This window comes from Nuphar pumila, chromosome 2, assembly GCF_984573655.1.
Source record: "Nuphar pumila chromosome 2, dmNupPumi1.hap1.1, whole genome shotgun sequence".
In the NCBI taxonomy this organism is placed as follows: Eukaryota; Viridiplantae; Streptophyta; class Magnoliopsida; order Nymphaeales; family Nymphaeaceae; genus Nuphar; species Nuphar pumila.
Window position 1 is genome coordinate 19335462 of NC_143250.1, and position 22995 is coordinate 19358456.

Consider the following 22995-nt stretch of genomic DNA (forward strand, 5'->3'; position numbering starts at 1 on the left):
AGCACATGTCAAATCATTGCAATGACAGAATAAAATTGATGAACTGTATACACAAGGGCACCGGTCATCTGGTAGGGGGTGATTTGTAAATACGACAGAGTTGGAGTTGACAGAACATCACACGTAGGGATGACAGTGGATCGAGGAGTATGGGCACAAGGTCTTCACCCCGCTCCCTCTCAAAATTCTGCCCTTCATCCCAGCACGGGTTTTGATTTTAACTTCCATTCCTGTCTCATGTCTTCCATACCCGGTTCAAACTGGGCGAGGCAAGGTGGGATGCGTTTCTCTTTGAAGGTATTTTAGCTATTTTATTAACGAGGATCAAGGACAGGAATGGAGATGAGAGTGGGGTGGGGCGGAGAAAAACAGATTTTGATTTTAACCAATATGCTTCCTCCATGGCGTTTCATGTCCTCCATCCCCGGTTCAAACAGGACAAGGTGGGGTTGGACCCTGTTTCCACCGGGTTCACTGCCATTCCTAATCTCAGGGTAGGGATGGCAGGTGGACCGGGGGAAAGCGGGGCCCGTCCCACCTCACCCCGTTTGGACCGGGGATGAAAGGTATGAAAGAGGGATGGAGGTGAGGACAAAGGTTAAAATCCATCCCCGTTTGGAGATGAAGGCAGGGATGAGCTTACACTTTTCCCCGCCCCACCTCATCCCCGCCACGATGTCCTTCTAAAGATGGCAATAGACCACGGGGAAACAGGGCGGAGCCTCATCCCCGTTTGAAGTGGGGATGGAGGACATGAAACAGGGATGAAGGCGGGGTGGAGGTTAAAGTCCATCCCCGTGCGGAGATGGAGGCGGGGATGAAGGTTCTAATCTTGAGACGGGGCGGGGGTGGAGCCCCAGTCCATTTCCATCCCTATCTCAGGGTAGAGGACCTCAAGGGTTTTACCAACAGGAGGACGTGCCCCCCCCCCCCAAAAAGAAGCCTTGTTCCAAGAAAGCCATTGCCCAGCCCTTTTAACTGTGAAAGGCATTTTCAGAAAAAGGGAGGGATAGGATGGTAAAGGATGATCCCAATGAGGGCACTCCCCAAATTTTACAGCTGCGATTGCGAGGAATGTTTCAAAAGTCTCCCACGGGTTAGAGAGAAAAGCCAGAGAGGAGGCCCAAAGACGAAGAGGCGCTGACCATTCTCTCTCTCAGAGAGAGAGAGAGAGAGAGAGAGAGAGAGAGAGAGAGAGCATTCTCATTCATTCTGGTGCGTTCATTTGATTCCTTCTGTGTATTTTCCACGCTTAAACTCTTCTGAGAGAGAGAGAGAGAGAGAGAGAGAGAGAGAGAGAGAGAGAGAGAGAGAGATTGGTTTCGTCACTGCCACCACCTTTGTGATTCTTGGCATGTGAAAAAGAGGGGCAAGGCAGTTAGGAGAAGGAAAGGACCGATTCTGGTGGGCATTTGATTGATTGTGTTCGAGTTGCGTTGTTTGTTGTTGGGTTTGATTTTTGGGGAGGAAGGAAGTGTTGGGGATTGGTTTGGAAGTGGGGAGGAGGGGTTTTTTTTGGTGTGGACAATGGACCCTTCGGTACTCGAAGACATCATCAACCGGCTCCTCGAGGTGCGAGGGACACGGCCCGGCAAGCAGGTCCAGCTTTCGGAGAACGAGATCCGACAACTCTGCGTCGTCTCGAAAGAAATTTTCATGCAACAGCCCAATCTATTAGAGCTTGAAGCCCCCATCAAAATCTGTGGTTAGTTCCTCCTCGTTTAGAGACTTGAACACTCCGGATGGGAATAAACAAGAAAATAAAACAAACAAAAATTTTCATTTTTGGTTATTTTGTTTCTTTTCCCTCTTGAAATGTTTTTCTCACACGGTTATGCTCTACAACTTTGTGAGGCTATTTCTTGGTGAAATTTGTCGCTTTGGTTATGATCATCGAAAGACACTTTCTTGGTTTTGTTTCTCGCGTCGATTGTGCTGATTTGGCTTCTGTTATTTTTTGCAGCTTCTTCGTCACTGGATGGAGATATTTTGATTTTTTTTTAATGGTATCTACAGTAACTTTTAGGGTTGTTAAATGTGCTCAAATCTATGAGATGAATGTTGGGGCATTTTGATACTTTTTGGCTATTGATGGTGAGAATTCGTTCTCTCCTTTCAAATGAAATATGCTGTTGAGGTAGTTATTATTGTAATGGAGGTCAATATTGAGCTCGTTTTACCCCCCAGATGAGCTTAATCGTAAGCTGAATAATACAAGCGGTACTTTTGAGATGAGTTGGTGCCTTGATGGTTTGCTGGTTACTTTTCAGTTTCTAGTTTTCTGTTTCCCTATCAAATATTGCTTCTGCAGTACAAGTAGCATGGCTTGGTTTTCCATGGACCGTTTCCTCAAATGGCAGTTGCCTTTCAATGCTGACCATTTTGATTAGTATTATTCTGTCAGTTGGTTTTCTTTATGGCCATATATGTATATTGATGCTGAGTAGACTAGCAATGGTCGTTGCTTGATGTTATATTATAAGTATTGTCTTTGCCAGAGATTGATGTCCTCACATAGTAAAGCATGAGATATCATGCAGAGCTTCAAACAATGAGCCATGTGGCTGTAGAGTGTATACATGGTCTTGCTTCATTTTTTTTCTTACATGACTTAACATCTTGTTGATCGATACTTTGACCTTAGTGTGCCAGAAACACTGCAATTTATGCCTTCACTTTGTAGGTATCAAAAACTTAGGGCATTTTCGGTTGCATCATTCTGATTCATTTTCTCATTTGAATGAGATAATGAATCTGATTTCTAAGGAGCAACCAAACATGAGATCTCAAATCACAGGGGCCCACCTGTGATTTGTACTTGCTTTACTTGCTTTTTAAAATCACTTTCTAAAAAGCACGAGATCACTCAAATCACAGGACACCCTGTGATTTGAGATTACAGGATTCAAAATCATTATGATTTCAAATGAAAAGGAGCTGCCGAACATGCCCTTATTGTATCTAGATAGACTGCCATATTCTTTGCAATGGCTATCTTGCTGGTTACCGGCTATTCTCATCTGAGCTGTGATGAGCAACTGACTTTTTAGAATGCTTATCAGTTTAACTTTTGTTGTAAAAATTCTCAGCATTTGGTTCTTGGTTGCTAAAGTTGTCAATATTGTTGTATTATGTATGGCATATGCTCAATAGTTTGAAAATTTTACACCTATTGATGGTTTAGTATCTTTATCTTGTCCTGCCGCCCTTCAAGGGTCTGTGGCCACACCTTTACAAGTTTAGGAAGGGAAATTTTGTTTTTCTAGATGAGGAATGTTTGGTATCTATGATATGACTTATGACATTTATGGAATGAAGATGGAAAATCAACATTTCACAACTCGAGTGATAGAAGAATCTAATGCCTACACAATGGAAGTGTCTGTGCATAAGTAGACTGAGGATCAATCTTCTGATATTTTCTCTGTTGTGTGGATACATTAATATGACACAGAATATGGATATTTCATGGGCTTATCCCATTAAGAATCTCATAATGGTATGGATGCGGATATAGCATGAGTAAGCAGGAATCTTATGGTGTAGCTTGTTTGCCTGAAACTGTTACATGATTCTGATGAGATTGAATTGGCAAGAATGTGCATTCTCCATGTTTCTAGTCTGAATTCTTTTTAACCCTCTTCACGAATGCTAATACAAAACACAAAAACTTTTTATTGCACTTCTTGTTAGTTGTAGCAAATGATATCGATAAGTGGTATTTCCTTTTGAGGCATAAAAAGAATCATGATTGATCTAACAAAATAGTCTTAGCAAAATGATCATTAAGGAACTCAAATAAGAGATGATGTTGGGCATACATGCAGCACCTATGTCACATGGGTGTGTCGGGGATGCCGACACACCCAGTGCGACATGGTCTGGGTCAGGTCTAGACCCAACCCAGCCCACTCTCAAACCTTTTTTTTTTGTTTCTCCTCCTATCTCCCCACCACTGATGCAGAGGAAGGAGGAGGAGGAGGAGAAAGATTGAAAATGTGAGAAAATAATAGGAAGGAGGAGAAAGAGAAAAAGAAAGAAGAGAAAGAAGAAGAAGAAGAGAGAAGAGAAAGAAAGGAGAGAAAGAGGGAAAGAAAGAAAGAAAATGAGGAATAAGCGGTGGAGAGAGAGGGAGATTGGGGAGGGGGGTGTACCTGCCTCCTCCTCTTCTTATGTGAGGAGTTGGAAGTAAAGTGACAATCTATCCTATTGTGTTTGGTCCTCTCATGAAATTCAGTATTTTTTGCAATATGAATGACATTCTGATTTTCACAATGCACTAGGGTTCCTTCATCTACTTTTACACCCATGTCCTTTAGTAGCCACCTTAGCCACATAAATTTTACGTAGCTTGGGCTATGGTCCTATACTTTGCCTTAGTTGTAGATTGCAATTCTGCTCCTTCTTGCTCTTCGAAGATATCAAGGAGTCACTTAAAAATATACAAAACCTATGGTGAAATGCCCTTAGTTGTCAAAAGCTGCGTTTAGGCTCTGCCTAGGCTGGCTAGGCATAGGGCCATCGCCTAGGCTTATGGGTCTAGGCGGTAGGGCCCTTTTTTTTACATAGGCTGTCCATGCCTAAGCTGTAAGGACATAGTTGTCATGTTTTTTTTTAAAAAAATCTCTTTTTTTTTCTTCTTCCTCCTACCTCGAAAGCTTACTTTTTTTATTATGTCCTTTTCTTCTTTTATTTTCCTTTTTTACCTTATTTCTTCTTCTTCCTTCTTTCATCCCTCCGCTTAGTTGTCAAAGGCAGAGCCTAGGAGCCACATAGGCGGCCTAGCCGAGATAGTCTCTTGGTTTAATGCGCAGTTACACACACATATATGTTCTCTGTGTAATTGTATATAATTATATATATTAACATATCATAAATATATATTATAAATTTACAATATTATGTGTTTATATTATATATATATATATATATATATATCTGTGTACTTAATTCATATATAATCTATGAACGTATGAGTTATCTATTTGACTGTTTTTATCTAATATAATTGTTTTATAATGTTCGACAACATATTATTTGTTGATTGATTTTATGTTGTATACATGTTTGGTATTAATTTCAGTAGTTTGTTTACATATTTTGTATGTTTTTTTTAAATTTTTTTGTTTGGGGTACCGCCTAGTCTGCCTAGGCCCTGTGTAGGCATCTGCCTAGTGCTTTTGACACCTAAGGGAATGCCTATCCTGTGGCATCCCTCCAAAGTCCTCATTATGATAAGCTCTTAGCTCTAGTGTAGAAGTAAAGAATATCAAAGCATAGTGCATAGTATATGATAATCCTCAACTCTATAGCTAGATGTGTGGATCTAGGAGCTCTCATAAACTGACTCACAACATGAACTGTAAATGCAATATTGGGCCGAGAGATAGTCAAATAGATTAGACTTCTGACATACTACCTATACACTATTGGATCATCAAGAGGCTTCCCATCCGTATCCTTTAACTTGCAATTTGCTTCAATAAGTGAGTACTTTATTTTTATCATCGTCTACTTTGGGCTTGCTAATCAAGTCCACTGCATGCTTGCATTGAGTCAATATATAACCTCTTTTTGAGTATGCCACTTCAAGTCCCAAAAAGTATCTCAATCTGTTTCAAAGCACTCACTAACTAAAGTTTCAACCCTTCAGTTATATCTCTGTCATCACCAACAATAATCATGTCATTGACATAGAACAAAAGTATACATGCGTTCTTTGTGATGAGGTCACAAACAAAGCTGGATCATGAAACTCTGCTTGAAGTCCAATCTTGTAACTGTTGAGCTAACTTTGTCAAACCAAACTCAAGGATCTTGCTTCTAGCCATATAAAGCCCTTATTAATCTGCATACCCTTCCTTCACTATCGTAGATCCCATGAGGCAACTCCGTATACACTTCTTCCTCCAAGTTTCCATTTAGAAATGCATTTTTGACATTAGTCTGCCACAAATCCCATTGTCTAACTGATGCAATTTCAAGAAGTGCCCTAATGATTGTCATATGAGCAACAAGAGCAAGTGTCGCTGCAAAATCTATCCCATGGTGCTGACTATATCCCTTGGCTACAAGATATGCTTTATACCTCTCAATTGATTCATTTGCTTCAATTCTAATATTATACACCTACTTGCAACCAACAACATTTTTATCCTTAGGCAGCTTAAGGCCTTCATTCTCTCCAATGCACCCAACTCCCCATTCTTGCTGCCACTCAGGTTGATGAATAATTTCAACATAGGATGTAGGCTTATGATATGAATAGATCAAAGCTAGAAAATCTTGGTGAGTGACATGAAAGGATTCATATGAAATAAAACGTGTAAGAGGAATTGAAGGACGTGTACTTCTATGTACTTGAAGAGGAGTTGGATCCATGTTCAGAAGCACCATGTTGCATTGCCTATAACAAATAATACATGTTACTTTAATAAATTTCAACAATCAGCCACAAAAATGACATCCCAAATACAAAAAAAAAATACAACTACAAGAATACTACAATTAAAAAAGCTACTAACTTGAATACCAAGATTACCTCTATTGGCCATATCTTCATTCTAACACCCCCTTAAGTTGTACATATCTACAGTCATGTACAACTTGGACTTCAGAAATTGATGTCTCTCTCTTGACAATCTTTCTGTAAATATGTCTGCCACCTGAAATTGAGAATCATCAATTCTTGTTTCCATTTCTCTCATTATATCCTTTCCCTTCCAAAAGATAACCAATCTGAAAATGCTTATAACGATGGTGCAACTTGCTAAGCTTGGCACTTTTGTTTTCACAATAAATAACCGATCTTGTTACTTTAGTTTTAATGTTTGCAAGAAACTTCTAATCCATGAAATATTTGCTGCTGCTCGGGCAAGAGCCTTCTTGATTATTTGCTTGTTGCTGTACAAGAATATTTCCATTACTGTGATTCTGTTTTGTAATTTATGGCTGCATTTTGTACCGTTTTTCTTTTTGCTTTTTTTTATGATGAATAATTGATTGACTGTGCAGTAATTTTTTTGTCCATCGTAAAAAGCCCTTTTGTCCATAACTGGATCTTTCATTCTCTTTTTCATTTTCTCTCAATATTTCCAGACAAGGAGGAAAATGATTGTATGTTCTCAACATTGGTTTGTTATGCATCTTTTGGTACCATTTTTGCCTGACCTTTTATACTAATCTATGCAATTCAGGTGATATCCATGGTCAATATTCTGATCTATTGAGACTTTTTGATTATGGTGGTTTACCTCCCGAAGCCAATTACTTATTTTTAGGGGATTATGTTGATCGAGGAAAGCAAAGCTTGGAGACAATATGTCTTCTCCTTGCATATAAAATCAAGTATCCAGAGAACTTCTTTCTTTTGAGGGGTAACCATGAATGTGCTTCTATAAACCGCATATATGGATTTTATGATGAGTGTAAGAGGAGGTTTAACGTGCGGTTGTGGAAAGTTTTCACGGATTGTTTTAACTGCCTGCCTGTGGCAGCTCTAATTGATGAAAAAATTCTTTGCATGCATGGTGGTCTTTCTCCCGATTTAAATAATTTAGACCAGATTAGAAATTTAAGTCGTCCAACTGATGTCCCAGACACTGGTTTGCGGTGCGATCTTTTGTGGTCTGATCCAAGTAAGGATGTTCAGGGATGGGGAATGAATGATAGAGGGGTTTCCTATACCTTTGGCCCAGATAAGGTTTCGGAGTTTTTGCAGAAGCACGATTTAGATCTCATCTGTCGTGCTCATCAGGTTACAAGTTACCACTTGTGTTTGTTTTTATTGCACCTAAATTATGTGTCTGAAAATGTATTAATTATTTTCAATATCTGCAGGTCGTGGAGGATGGGTATGAATTTTTTGCTGACCGGCAGCTTGTAACAATATTCTCAGCACCCAATTATTGTGGTGAATTTGATAATGCTGGTGCTATGATGAGTGTGGACGAAACTCTGATGTGCTCTTTTCAAGTACTAAAGCCTGCAGAAAAGAAATCCAAGTTTGCTTATGGGAACTCAACTGCAGCTAAGCCTGGAACACCATCAGCTGGAGTGAAGGTATGCTCAGCATTGCTTACATGGAAGTCCGTGCTCTATAATTAAAGCAGTTGTGATTTTCCTGTATGATGTTAGTTTTGGTAAGGGGCCTTCAATAACTGCCTGATAGTGATCTCTATCATGTTGGTCTTTCTTTTCTGCATGCCACTGTTCGCAATTTTTTTTTTTGCTAATTTTTCTTATTTTTTTGGATCTTTTATTAAAAATTTATGATACGTTTATGATATGATACGATATGATACAGTGTTACTTTGGGCCCGACTGATATGGGTAACAATACGATACTTACAACCTTGCATAAGAGTGAAACTTACATCACAAGAGAATGTAATCAAATTTAATAATGGATTTTGAATGCATAGGTGGTCGCAATGAGCTAAGCAAGTGGATTGTGTTCTTGTTTCCAAAGTCCCCCTGGCTTTGGGTAACTCCATATAAATGGCTTCCTGCATGCCATCATCTGAGTTTAGAGTTTCAATGGTGTTTAGGATGCCCTTGCTCACTTATCTCGCACATATGTAGGGGAAAATTTGATAGAGGGGTTAAAAAAATATGAAGTTGCATAAATGTCTTGATGAAGCTGGTCAGTCTATCTCTTATCAATTATTTTCCAAACTGGCTTATCATATTTTTTCTAATGTTGCTCCACCATCTAAACCTTAGTCGACTTATCTACAAGCTTTGAAGTACTCCATTCATCTGATGTAAACATTTGTTTTAATATATTTGGATAAAGTTCTATGCAATCAAAATGTACAGTCAAAACATTTGTAACATACTTTGTTAATGTAGGTCCTGTCAACTTGGTCCCCGTGATGAACCTCCTTTTTAAGTTTAGTAACTATGAATATTTATAGATGAACTTTGTAAATTCTTACATCTCAGTCATAGTAATTCCATCTGTCTCACCAATGTCTTCAAGCATGAGATTAATGAGATGTGCTGCATATGGGCGCCAAACAAGACTTTTGAAGTGATTATGAACTAATTTTCCATCAACTTTGAAGTTTACTGTATTATTAATAATAAACTAGACACATTAGAAGGTCTAACCTCCTCCACCACCCCCATAAATATATCAGCCAAATCATTTGTCGTCTTGGGCTTGGTTGACATATCAATAGAACTTAAACACATTACACCTTAAGTACAAAAAACCAAAGAGTTTACCAAGTTTTGCTGCTTCCTGTCGGTCTATCCATTTGCCATAATGGTGTAACACATAGTCTTCCAAGACTCCCTGCACTCACCGCACCATGCTCTACTTCTACTACTACTTGCTTTAAAATCTTGCTCCTCAATGCGTGATAAGAGAGCGTGTATTGACTATGGCATTAGCCATGTTAAGGGTTGTCTATATTTCATTATATCTTTGTATAAGGGTAATTGTGTCATTCAAGTCATGTTGGGACTTAAGAGTCCATCATATAATACTTATGGGGCATTTTTGTCCAATAGAATATATATATATATATATATATATATATTTCATTATATCTTTGTATAAGGGTAATTGTGTCATTCAAGTCATGTTGGAACTTAAGAGTCCATCATATAATACTTATGGGGCATTTTTGTCCAATAGAATATATATATATATATATATATATATATATATATATATATATATATATATATATATATATATATATATATATATATATATATATATATATATATATATATATTAAAACCTAGGAGGTTGCCTCCCACATTGGGACGTCTCCAATTGCAGCCACCTCTTTTCTATTGCCTTCTTCTCTTCTCCAATACTGCAGGATACGATAAAAAGAAAGGTAAAAGGAACAAAAGGTGAAAAGGGATCAGATCTGAACCATAGATTGAACCAGCTCCGAATCAGACCTGAAGCCTTTTGCTTAAGGTCTTTTGCTGCAAAAAAAAGGGTGACATCAAAACAAAGGGAATCTTTGCAGCCGATTATTCAGTTTTTCTCCTCCTGTTCTCTGCTGTCAGTTACATTTTCTTTAATATTGTTTGGTTTCCGTTTCAACTAGTTTGCATTTCTAGTTTTCTGTCTTTGATTTTGTTTCCTTATATTCAATCCACATCATTATCAAAATCTTTATTCTCTAAAATATCAGATCTGGTATCGATAAGATTGAATTTCTGTCCGTTACTTGAATCTGCCCTATTATCATTTCCTGGTTGTCCTTTTTGTTTGCTCATGTCCTCTTTGAACTCTCCTTTGAATTCGTTGTTCCTCAACCAACTTGTCACTGACAAGTTGGATTCATCTAACTTTATTACTTGGAAGAAACAAATTCTTCTGTTCATAAGCAGCCTTGATCTGGTGGGGCACCTCGATGGGACTACCTCTGCCTGCAGAATTTGTTGTTTTGGATGAAGAAAAAGATGGGAAAGCAAAGGGTTCTAAAGTCAAGAATCCTGAATATGTGGTTTGGAAAAAATATTATCAATTGGCAGTTGCCTTTACCACAGCAACCTTATCTCGCGAAGTATTGCTACATGTGCCTACAAGAGTGACAACTAGAACTTGTGGGTCCTTATACACCACTGGTTCAAGCAGATTTCTACACTTAAGATATATCATCTTAAGGGGGAGTTTGCTGAACTCAAGAGGGGAGACTCTAAGGTCATCGAGTACCTCAACAAGATCAAGTCTATCATGGATCAGCTGGCAGCCATAGGAGCCCCTATATGTGACAAGGATATCTCTATGAAGCCTAGCTGTGGCTAAGGATTTGAGTATGATATGTTTGCCACACTAAGTCACATAGACTCGGTTAAAAGGTCGACACACCCGTGTCGACACGCCCCGACATGGGTGCGGACATGGTCAACGAAGTGTCGGACTCGGTCAACGCACCGGGACTGAGTCCGTACACATTTTGGTCTCGGTCAACTTTGACCGAGTCTATTTTTGGTCTATTTATTAAAATTAATTTTGGACTCGGTCAACTTTGTCCGAGTCTATTTTTGTCCATTTATGATTGTTATATATATATATATATATTGATTTGGAGAAGGCATACGATAGAGTACCTAGGGACGTTCTCTGGTGAACAATGATGAAGAAAGGTGTTTCTCTCAAGTACATTAGTATAATTAAGGATATGTATGAAGGAGTAGTAACCAATGTCCGCACTTGTGGAGGGGTGACAACCAATTTTCCTATAACGGTTGGGTTATATCAAGGATCTGCTTTAAGCCCTTTCCTATTTGCTATAGTGATGGATGAGCTTACGAGATCAATTCAAGAAAATGTGTCGTGGTGTATGTTGTTTGCTGATGATATTGTTTTGATTGATGAGTTTAGAGCTGGGGTTAATGCTAAGTTAGAATTATGGAGATAGACATTGGAAGCAAGAGGTTTTAAGTTGAGTAAGAGTAAGACAGAATACATGGAATGTCGGTTTAGTAAGCAACGAAGTAGTGATGGGAGTGTAGTGAAGCTTGGTGAGCAAGAAATACCGGTGGATGATTGTTTCAAATATTTGGGATCTATCATTCAAAAGTATGGGGAAATTGATGGAGATGTAAATCATAGGATAAAGGTTGGGTGGATGAAATGGAAAACTGCAATTGGAGTGTTGTGCGATCGTAGAATGCCATTGCGGTTGAAGGAAAAGTTTTATAGGACGCCTATTAGGCCCGCTTTACTATATGGTACGAAATGTTGGACTGCCAAGAAACATCATATTCAAAAAATGAGTGTAGCTGAGATGCGTATGCTGAGATGGATGTGTGAAAATACAATAAAAGATAAGATTCGGAACGAGGAGATACGTAAGAAGGTAGGCGTTGCACCCATTGAAAATAAGATGAGAGAGAATCGTTTACGGTGGTTTGGACATATTCGACGAAGACCTAATGATGCTCCAGTTAGAAGGATGGAGAAATGGGAAAATATATTAGTTAAAAGAGGTTGGGGTAGGCCTAGGAAGACATGGATGGAGATGATAGGAAAGGATATGAATGCTTTGAACCTCACCGAGGACATGGCATTGGATAGAAATGATTGGAGGAGAAGGATTCATGTGGAAGACCCAGAATGAGTTTCTTTTTTGGTTCATATCATCGACCCCAATTGTTTTGGGATGAAGGTGTAGTTGTTGTTGTATGATTGTTATATATATATATATATTTATTGTTATATATATATTTTATCAACTTTGACCGGTCAACTTATTGCTTTAAAATTTACAATCTTATATATATATATATATATATATATATAGCCGTGTCCCCGTGTCCAAAATTTTTGAAATTGCTCCGCACCCATGTCGCACCCGCACCCGCACCCGCATCCACACCCATGTGACATAATTGCCACAGTATATGCAAGACGTGAAAAACGTCCCACTTTTAATTATCTCACGAGTACGCTGCTTGAACATGAAGCCATGTTCAACATATCTTCGGGATCCAAGAAAGTCACTGCTCCCAATTGAAGCACTCTTTACAGTCAATACAACATCACGGTGCTGGGGTAAAGGCAAACAATATGGGCACAGAGCAAGCATTTTACCTACTTCAGATCCAAGGGTTGGGTCTAATTTTGACACATGTCAGTTATGTGAGAAGCATGGTCATGTTGCATCAGATTGTTACTGACGTTATGTTCGTACTTATCGCCTTCCTACCATGATCTCTCCAGCTCGTTTTCGATCTCTTGTAGCAGCACCTTTTCAGGCACCTCAACACCCAAAAGTTGGATCCTCCAACTGCCATATCAAGGTTCTTCTCGCTTCCTAGCTCCCTAGATGGCGACCTAGGTCTCGTATGCACCTTCGCGAGGCTCTTCCGAGGAGATTGATATTCTGAGCATTTCTTTTCGTCAAATGAATATGCATATTGAAGTTATTGGCATTCCATGGGCAACAAGAAATTCTTCCAATATGTAGTTAGGAACTAGCAATCAGAATACCAGTCTATGCTGTAACAAGAAATGCGCAGAGCCATTTGGGTTCTTTGTAATCTTGGAAGATATTTAAGCTCTCTCTCCTCATATCTACCTTCCTTTTCATCATGGAGCATGACTCAAGAGTAGAGCTCTCCTTCAAGCTCAACGGATCGAATTATTCGATGTGGGCATCGGCTATGGAGAATCATCTTCGTGGAAAGAAACTTTGAGGCTTCATGATGGGGACCACTCTTGAACCAGCTCACTAAAATTGAAGGTGGTATTGAAAAAGCTCTTGATGGTGAGGATCGTATTAAAGCTATTAATGAGCATCAAACAAAGGTAGAGGATTGAGAATGTAATCATGCCAAAATTTTGGCGTGGTTCATAAACAATGTTGACATAAAAATTTGTGCCAACATTGCTAAGTTTAGAAGATCCAATGAAGCTTGATTCTTTCTTACGGGTATGTATACCCAAAAGGATCTAGCTAGACAATTTTTTTATCAAGAAAAAATTAGATCCACCGTAAAGGGGACATGAGTGTTCGAGATTATTTTAGTGCTTTGTCTTTCCTTTGGGATGAACTTGCTCTTCTTGAGCCCAAGTGGGTGGCTCCAGAAGATATTGAAATGAGAAGAGAACAAGTCAAAAAAGAATATTTTTTTCAATTTCTTCACGGCCTTAGACCGAAATTTGAATAAGGGCATCCTTTTCTCATAGAAGCAAAGCCTTACCTATTGAAGATGCCCTTGCCGAAGTATGCCAAGAAGAAACTCATCTTGGTATGACTTATAAAAGTGATGAAATCTTGGTCGTTACTAGGCCAAGATCCAATATTAAAGCCTATAGGCCTTTTCACTTTGCCAAAAATAATGGGTTTAGAAAGGGTGTTATTTATCACTATTGTAATGAACCGGGCGATAGTAAACCGGTTTGTCCTAAGCTTATAGGAAAGGTTGTTTCGGTTGGAGAAAATGTTTCAAAAAAAGAAGTGAACAACAATGGAGGAAACATTAAAGAAACTCTTAATCAAATTTTGGAGGTACTTAAACATCTTCTTAAGTCTTCTTCTACTTTGGGTGCCACCATCATATCTTCGTCTTCTCCTCCAGTTATGTGAATTCTAGACTCCGGTGCTTCTTTCCATATAACACCACATAAAAACATCATTTCTAATATCTATTCCAACCCCACATCGTCTTATGTTTCAACGGCCGATGGGACTTCTTTAAAAATTGAAAACATTGGAACACTTGATTTAAAATATTCTCAAGATTTTTTTGTTTAAAAAATTAAGGTGGTTCCAAAAATCAATTTAAACTTATTTTCGTTCTCTCAAATTATTGATCATGGTTGTAAAGTCTCTTTTTCACCTAAAGATTACACCGTGCAAGATCTCCAATCAGGGAGGTTGATTGGGTAAAGCCATAGGAGGGACAATCTATATTTTATGATTTTTTTGACTCTACCATCCAAGTCATTTTGTAATTTTGTAAATGCCAAAAGTATTGAAGTTTGACACAAGTGACTTTATCATCCGAATTTTTCAAAGATGTTTCTTTTCTCTTTTTTCGAAAACACTTGTAATGAAAAAGTCATAAAGATTGTATCTTTGGTAAATTAAAAGCTATTCCATTTCCTTAGAGAAGTTTTGTCTCCACACGGTCGTTTGAATTGGTTCATTCCGATGTATGGGGCCCTTCACCTGTCATATCTAAGGGAGGTTTTTCATATTATGTAATTTTTGTGGATGATTTTACTAGATACACATGGATCTACTTTCTAAATCGAAAATCTGATGTGTTTTCCTTTAAAGAATTTCATGCAATAGTCAATAATCAAATTTTAAGTAATCTATCTATTCTAAGATCGGATTCGAGAGGAGAATATATGTCAAATGAATTTCAAACTTATTTATGACAAAATGGGATTTGTCATCAAAGATCTTGTCCCAACACTCCACAACAAAATGGCCTAGCGAAAAGAATACATAGAAATAATAGAAACAACTAGAACTCTTTTAATTTCCAAAATCATTTTGGGTCGAAGCCGTTTTAATTTCAATATATCTAATTAATAGAACTCTTTCATCATCTTTAAATAATGTTTCTCCTTTTGAAAAACTTTACATGTCTCTTGATTTTAAAAGACTAAGAATTTTTTGTTGCAAATGTTATGTTCTTACTCACAAAATTGATAAGCTTTCTCCGAAGGCTATTGAGTGTGTCTTCTTAGGATATGGTGAAAAACAAAAGGATACCGATGTTTTGACCTATTAATTAATAAACTTTATATTGCAAAAGATGTTACTTTTCTTGAAAAAGAGAATGGTTTTGCAAATGATGAACCAAAAGAAAACGTTGATTACTCTTTATTTGATTTACTACCCCAAGAAGATGAATCTAATTCTATTGAGACCTTTGAGTCTATCAATGATAATGGAAATCATAATGTGCAATCTTTTAACAATGAATGAAATGATTTACATGAAAATGTAGATGAACATGTAATGAGTAATACACCTAAAGAAATGAAAGTACTCGTCCATGTGCCTTTGATAAATTTTCTCAAAATACATCTTTAGAAGAATCTTCACAAAAAAGATCAAATCGTATTTCTAAAGCACCAAATAGATTTGTATCTTGTGACTCTTTTTCGCCAAATTTTAGAGCTTGTTCAATAGCTTTTCACTCTTTTTATGAACCATCTTATTATAATGATGTCAAACAATATTCACATTGGAATGGTTCCATGAAATATGAACTTAATGCACTTAAGACAGCTCAAACTTGAGAAACAGTTAATCCTTCATAAGGAAAGAAACTCATAGGATGTAGATGGGTTTTTAAGGTAAAAACTAAAAGTGATGGTTCTTTAGAAAGATTTAAGGCTAGATTGGTAGCCAAAGGATATGCTCAAGAGTATGTGATAGATTATGATGAGACGTTTGCCCTGGTTGCTCAAATGACAAGTGTTCGAGCCCTCATTGCAATCACATCTATTAAGAAATGACCTATTTATCAACTTGACGTTAAAAATGCCTTTTTAAATAGAGATCTTGGTGAAAAGTTTATATGGATCCTCCTGGCATGAATTTAAATGAAAAAGTTTTGAAATTTAAAAGGCATTATATGGTCTTAAACAAAATCCTAAAACTTGGTATGATAAATTTAATAATGTATTAATTAATTTGGGTTTTTGGGATGAAGGCGTAGTTGTTGTTGTTTGTATTAATTAATTTGGGTTTTGTCTCTTGCTATACTGACACTGCTCTGATGCCATGTAATGAGAAATGCAAAAATACAAATAACAAGAGATAACACTAAAGAGTTCAATAAAGAACCAAATATCACAAGCATATAATTTGCACAATACACAAACCCACTAAGGGAAAATGCCAAAAGGCCAAAGAAGAATCTTATTAAAGAGAGAAAGTGAAAGAACTCAATACTTAACATGAGGGAGAAGACCCCTTTATATACAAAAAGAAAAGGCAAAAGAGAGGGGGCCATTGGGGCTCCTACTAATAGACATTGGGGAGCCCCAATGGTCCCATAATGAAATAACAAAAAAGAAAAAAAAGGAAAAAAGAAAAAAAGAAAAAAAAAGAAAAAAAGAAAAAAAAAAAGAAAAAAAAAGAAAAACCTATTTAAGTTGCATACAACTTAAATTACACAGTGAAAAGACCAAATACCCCTATTGGATATATATATATATATATAATTTTTTTAACGCATGGTACATAGATTCCGGAGCTGCCCATCATGTCACGGGTGATTCAGGTAAGATTCTTAATGCTATGCCTTATCATGGTTTTGGTAAAGTTGTTATTGGTGATGGAAAACACCATCATATCTCTTACGTGGGGATTGCCATTGTTCCTTCAAGGTCCACCATGATCTATTTACCTACTACTTTTCTTGTTCTGGGTATCCAAAAGAACCTTATTTTTTATGTGATCAATTGAAATCTCACATCTCTTTTTCTTCGTCTTCTATTTCTGTGAAGGACTTCCACACAAAGCAGATATTTGTTGAGGGAAGAAGATATGAGAATCTCTACACCCTAGATGAACTCAAGCCTGTGTTTTCTAAGTCCATGTCAGAGATCAGTCCAAATTGTTACTCTTATTTGTTTCTTGTTTTGTTCTTGGAGAGTTAAATTAAAGATTTTGGGTTGTGGCATAGAAGGCTTGGTCACTGCAACTCAAGTTCTATTCATCAATTATATAATAAGAATCTTATTTCTTTAAATAATGTGATTCCTAGAGTTTCATTTTCTTGTTCTATATATCGTCTGTGTAAAAGCCATGAGTTTTCTTTTGGACGATCTAATAAAAAGTCATATTTTTCTTTTGATTTTGTACATTCTGATGTTTGGAGTTTTGCACCTGTTTTATCTCATTCCAAGTCTCGCTATTATGTTATCTTCATAAATAATTTCAGTAGATTTACTTGGATCCTTTTCCTTAAGAGTAAAGACCAAGTAATTTTTACCTTCCAACAATTAAAAAATTATGTTGAAAATTACTTTTCTTGTAACATTCTCACACTCAAGAGTGATGGTGGTGGTGAATGCACTTTCAATAACTTTAAATAGTACCTCCACGATAATGGCATTTTGTATGAGTTGTTTTGTTTCAAAACACCCAAGCAAAATGGTATTACGAAGAGGAAACATAGACATAACAAAGACAACTCTCACCATGATGATTGAATCCAGATTGATGCTAGATTTATGGTCATAAGCTTTTTACCTTGTTGTCTATTTAATCAATCACACGCCCCTCACTAGTCTTAATAGGTTCACTCCACATTTTCTTATATATAAAAAAATCCAGATTATTCTTATTTGAGAGCTTTTGGATGTGCTGTGTCCATGCACATCAATCATTAAGGGACAAGTGTACTCCTAATATTTTTATTTGTCAAATTATTGGTTATGATGATGAATTCATTGAGTATAAATGCTTTAATCATGTTATGATATCAAGAGATGTTATTTTTTTTATAAAAGTAGGACAGAAAATCGAGTTCAAGAATTTGGTTATATTCAATCCAACATGGTTTCTAGTTTTTGGCCGAGTAAACAATATGCCACTATACCTATAGCTTGTGAAAATATCATGACAGATCCAGCCAATGCTTGTGTTGAAGCTAAACAATCAATTTTTTAGTTATACAGTCACATGCTGAAAGTTCAGGGGCAGCTCATCATTCTTACTCGTTCCTACTAAAGTGTACTCTAGGTGAGAGAGGCTATCTGTAAGATCTTTCACTAGCCATTAATGTATTTAGCCATCTTTTGAGATTCGAAATGTACTCAGCAAAAAATGTATAGTGAGATTTAGAATGAGATAGAATATGTGCAAAACCTCAAACATCAGAATGTACAAGCTCAAAAGAAAAAAATGACTTTTTATTAGATTGTTCAAAAGGAAGCTCATGACTTTTACATATATGGCATATAAAACAAGAAAAAAAAAATCTAGAAATCCCATTCTTGAAAGGAATAAGATTCTTATTACACAACTGATGAGTAAAATTTGAGTTGTAGTGACCAAGTCTCATGTGCCACAATTCAAAATCTTTATTTTGATTATCTAAGGATGAAACAAGCAATAAAGAAGAATAATGACTTGGACTGATCTCTAGCATGGACTGAGAAGGCATAAGCTTGACTTCATCAAGGGTGTAGAGATTCCTAAATCTTCTGTGTGAAAGTCCTTTATAGAAACAAAACACGAAAATAAGAGATGTGAAATTTCAATACAAAACACGAAGAAAAAGAGAGGTGAAATTTCAATTGATCACATAATTGAGACATAGAAAAAAGCACTTGCTTGATACTATAAATTTGTTGCATTGAAGGTGTGCAGGTATCATAAAAGAAACACCGCCCTACTAGGCCTGCTTGCTTGATTATTTGTTTGGAGGCCATGATAGAATGTTTATCTGGCTAGACACACAGGTCATATGAGGTGAGAAATAAGTGTCAATTCCAAATCTTGGGCATGTAAGATCTTTCATTCCTCTTCTCCTTTACTGCTATTGCCAGGAGTTGATACAATCACGGACTCCTAGTGCCACTACTTCCTATCATGACCGCACATTTGCCCTTCTGCTACTGAAGGATTTTTCCATCATTTTCCTCAGGGCCATTAACATTCAGTTGCCTCAAACTCTTCAGGATGCACCTCTTCCCATGGTTGGGAGGTACCCAACCCATATTCTTTGTCGACTCCTTTTGTTTTCTAATTCTTTTTCCTCCAATTCTCTTGCAGTGGGGTTCCTAAATCAACGCTTCACAACATCTGATAGTTTTTGGAAGTGCTTGTGACAAGATTTTGCTTTGTTCCTACCAAATAATGATTAATTCTTGAAATGTCTTCATGAACCTCCTTGTCACAATTCTTATGGTTAATCAACCTATTTCCTTTATAAACTGGGCTGAATTCCTTTCATGTTGGGTCTCTTGAAGTAGCTATACCCTTAAAACATTGAAAATATATGAAACCTTTTTAAAAAACACAAGGAAAAGAAGCTTATTTGCAGTTTTGCACTTTAAAGCCCTCCTCTGGCTTTAGTTACAATGGGTGTTGATATAAAACACCTCTTATGCTACTCTTAGTGCTAGTTTTGAGGTTTAGAGGGAAAAAGAAGGTGGTTTGAGGTGGAAAGGGGTTGATGCAGGTTCAATCACACTCTAAGTGAGTGAGTTTGTTAGGTCTAACTGCTCAATTTGGAACCTCTCCCTAACATCCACTCACTTAGGGATGGTTAATAAACCAAATTGCTCACAATCGCCTCAATTCATTTGTGTGAATCTTGTTTGGGCTCATAAATTGTGCTCATCTTGGTAAGCCACAAGCAGTTCATTTGACCATGCTGAGCCAAGCATGAATAAAGGGGTCTCTCAGCTCAATTCAGCTTGTATAAATTCATTAGAAGTAGTATATGCGTGTGTGGAGAGAGAGAGAGAGAGAGAGAGAGAGAGAGAGAGAGAGAGAGAGAGAGAGAGAGAGAGAGAGAGAGAGAGAGAGAGAGAGAGGCTCAACTGCACTAGCTAATTATGAGAGGCTATTTGGAGCTGTCCAGGATCAACTGCACTCTCTAATTATTCACTAAAAGTGAGTATATCATCCCAACACAAGGAATTGCCAGAGCATTTTTCTCTTCATCCATTGCACAGAGATAAAAAAAAAGTCTATGAATGGATCAGTTTGGAAAACAATGAATTGCTAGTTGTAGAATCTTTTTCCCATCAGACCAGACCCTTCAAAATGAAAGGTTAGTACAATTTCCTTGCTTCATTGGCAGAGATAGACCTAAGGGGTCTGATCTAGATTGATCATGCATGAATGTGATGTGCCCAAATATGTGGTATACTTAATCTGTCCAGGTCTTGACTAACATATCCAGTCAAACTCGGGGGTTTGGGTATTTGATTGTTGTAGTCATTGACCTATCCTTGTTGAAGTCCTGAATAGCTGAAAATTGGGTAGACATTCATCCTATTATTGCCTGAAGAAAGGAGATTTCTCCTACTCATGGTGCATCCTGATTAAAGATTTGGAGTTCGCTTAAACTCGAATCTTTTTTTTTCAGCCAAGTCAATCTTGAATTCAGCACCTATGCAAGTGGAAGTGTCTGGCCGGGTAATTCTCCTGTCAACAGTGCATCCTTCTCAAAAGATTGAACTTGGATTTAGACTATCTGCCGTTGTGTCTTAACCAAGTTGATTGACTGTATTTTAATGCATGTCAAGTATCTACATACTTTAGTTTCTGCACAATTTTTAACTCTTGATAGGCGAAGTCTAACTGGAACACGTCTCTTTTTAGTGTAAATTGAAAAACAAATTTCTGTAGACAGGGCCCTTTTGTGATCCACAGGTGAACTCCACTTTACAATCAAAAGTGACCACTAAGAAGCAGCCAATGGAAGATCAATAGGTGGAGAATAAGGCGATTCCCATTCACCCCATCATAACTGTTGGAAAGGGAAGCCATATGAGTCCAACTTTCATTCAACTGTTTTTGTACTTTCCATCTCTCTGGATCCAAATGCAAGCCAAAAATGAGACATTATCTCATTCTCTTCTATTCACTGTTTCGTGCTAATCTTGGACTCCATGACTTGTCCTTTGTCAGCACCTAGTTTATTTCTTTGCATCACAGCTGTCTTCTTGCATTATATTCTTTTACCTTCTAATTTTCTGTGTTCTAAATAGCAAAATCAGAATGATAGGTTTGTTTGGAATTGTGAATGTGTATCTGCCTTATCTGTATTCTGTACTAGGGGTGGCAAAACCTGACCCGACCCGCCTCTTAGGCGGGTTTGGGTTGGGCTTAAGCCAACCCGTTTAATAAACGGGTCGACCCGCGTAACCCGTTTATTAAACGGGTCGGGTTCGGGTTGGGGGTATGCCAACCCGCCAACCCGGCTGACCCGTTTAATAAACAGGTTAGGCGGGCGGGTCAACCCGTCTGCCAACCCGCCAACCCGACCCGTGAACCTGAGAACCCGTTTACCCGACCCAACCCATTTATTAAATGGGTTGGCGGGTCGTGTCGGGTTACCCGTTTATTAAACGGGCCAGGTTCGTGTTTGCCACAGCCGACCCGTTTAATAAACGGGTTCGGGTTGAGGTATGCTGACCCGCCAACCCGTCGGGTCGACCCGCCAACCTGACACGATTGCCACCCCTATTCTGTACGACTGATGTCATGAATGTGCAATGTGTGTGGTGGCAAATATCACTATGAATGTGCCATTTTCACCATCTGCCAAGCTTTGCATTAAAACGACTTTCAATTATGGCCTCATTTAGTAGTTAATCATCTGGTATTCGTCTATTTTGAGGGATATCAGCATGTTTCTGATGCAACCCAAGCTGAAATTGGCAGTGTGTTGGAAAATTGCTTTAAGATTCTGGCATATGCTTCACTGGCACACAACCACTGGCAGTAGAGACATCTGAAGTTACTTTCTCATTTCTGTTTTTTTTTCTTTTCAATGTAAGAGCTTCATTTTGCTGTGATCTGCAGCCTTTCATGGGAGCAAAAGCGTGAGACAAAGATTTCACGAAATAGATTTTGCACATCAAATGGATCCGGCTCCTGTGGCATTCTCTCAATTCATCTATTTGACAACTTAATTTCTGTAGGAGCAGAAGTGTAGAAGCCTTTTGACTTATAAAATATTCAGAAGATATTGCGGTGGAATATTGGCAATGCATATAGGAGCACTCCAATTTCCATGTACATTGAAGATTACTGTGTGCTTTACAGACACTTCATTTATCAGTGTAATGGATTACCTTCTTGTCTTCACACCGGTAATCAGGTGTATGTAGAATTTCACAGTGAAAAGTCTTGGTTGAGAAAGTCGTGCATCATTTTGACTTCATGGCCAATAACCATCATGGTCGCTAACCAAGCAAGATGGTAAAAAGTCTCAAAACAGTATATCGGCAGCATCCACATGTTATTGCCTTCGGGTTATGTGGATCACAGTGATTGGTTCGGGCAGCGCTTTCAAGCTTTTATATGTGCACATTGCAGCAATTTTTATTTGTGATCTCACTGCTGCTATTTGCCGATCTCATTGATGCTTTGATTTTGGAGTTGATTTTAGTATAATTTTGATGCCGTTTTCACAATCAAAGCCCTGCTAGTTATTCTCGTCTACTTGCCTGCACTTTTCTGGATTATACTTTATTGAATGTACATTGCCTTATTCCCTCACACCCCACTGAAGTTAATTGGAGTAGGGTGAGCTCCATTTTGTTGTCTATTTTGGAAGGGCGGGCATGATAATTTTAATGTGGGCTCTACTGAGGTTCATGTAATGCATGAGTTCCATCAAAAGAAACTATTCTCACACGGTTATTGGGGCTCCTCATTCTAGGTTAAAACTGCATCTAGTTTACCAAGGAAATTGGGGAAAGATTATGGGCAAAAATGGTTGTGGTCCCTCATCTTTTGCAGCTTATGACCTTGGGGTTCCTTATTAAAAAAAAGAGTTCATGTCTTGTAAAGCTGA

The 22995-nt window shown here is 37.8% G+C and overlaps 1 protein-coding gene across 1 annotated transcript; it reads left to right on the forward strand.

Moving 5' to 3' along the window:
• Positions 1 to 1142: 1142 nt before the first annotated feature.
• On the forward strand, positions 1143 to 22744 carry LOC149844950 (serine/threonine-protein phosphatase PP1-like). Its single transcript, XM_089997397.1, has 4 exons — positions 1143 to 1705; positions 7197 to 7756; positions 7840 to 8061; positions 21999 to 22744. Exons 1-4 carry the CDS (start codon positions 1528 to 1530, stop codon positions 22020 to 22022), a joined length of 984 nt encoding a protein of 327 aa, XP_089853523.1. The 5' UTR covers positions 1143 to 1527; the 3' UTR covers positions 22023 to 22744.
• The last annotated feature ends 251 nt before the right edge of the window (positions 22745 to 22995 follow it).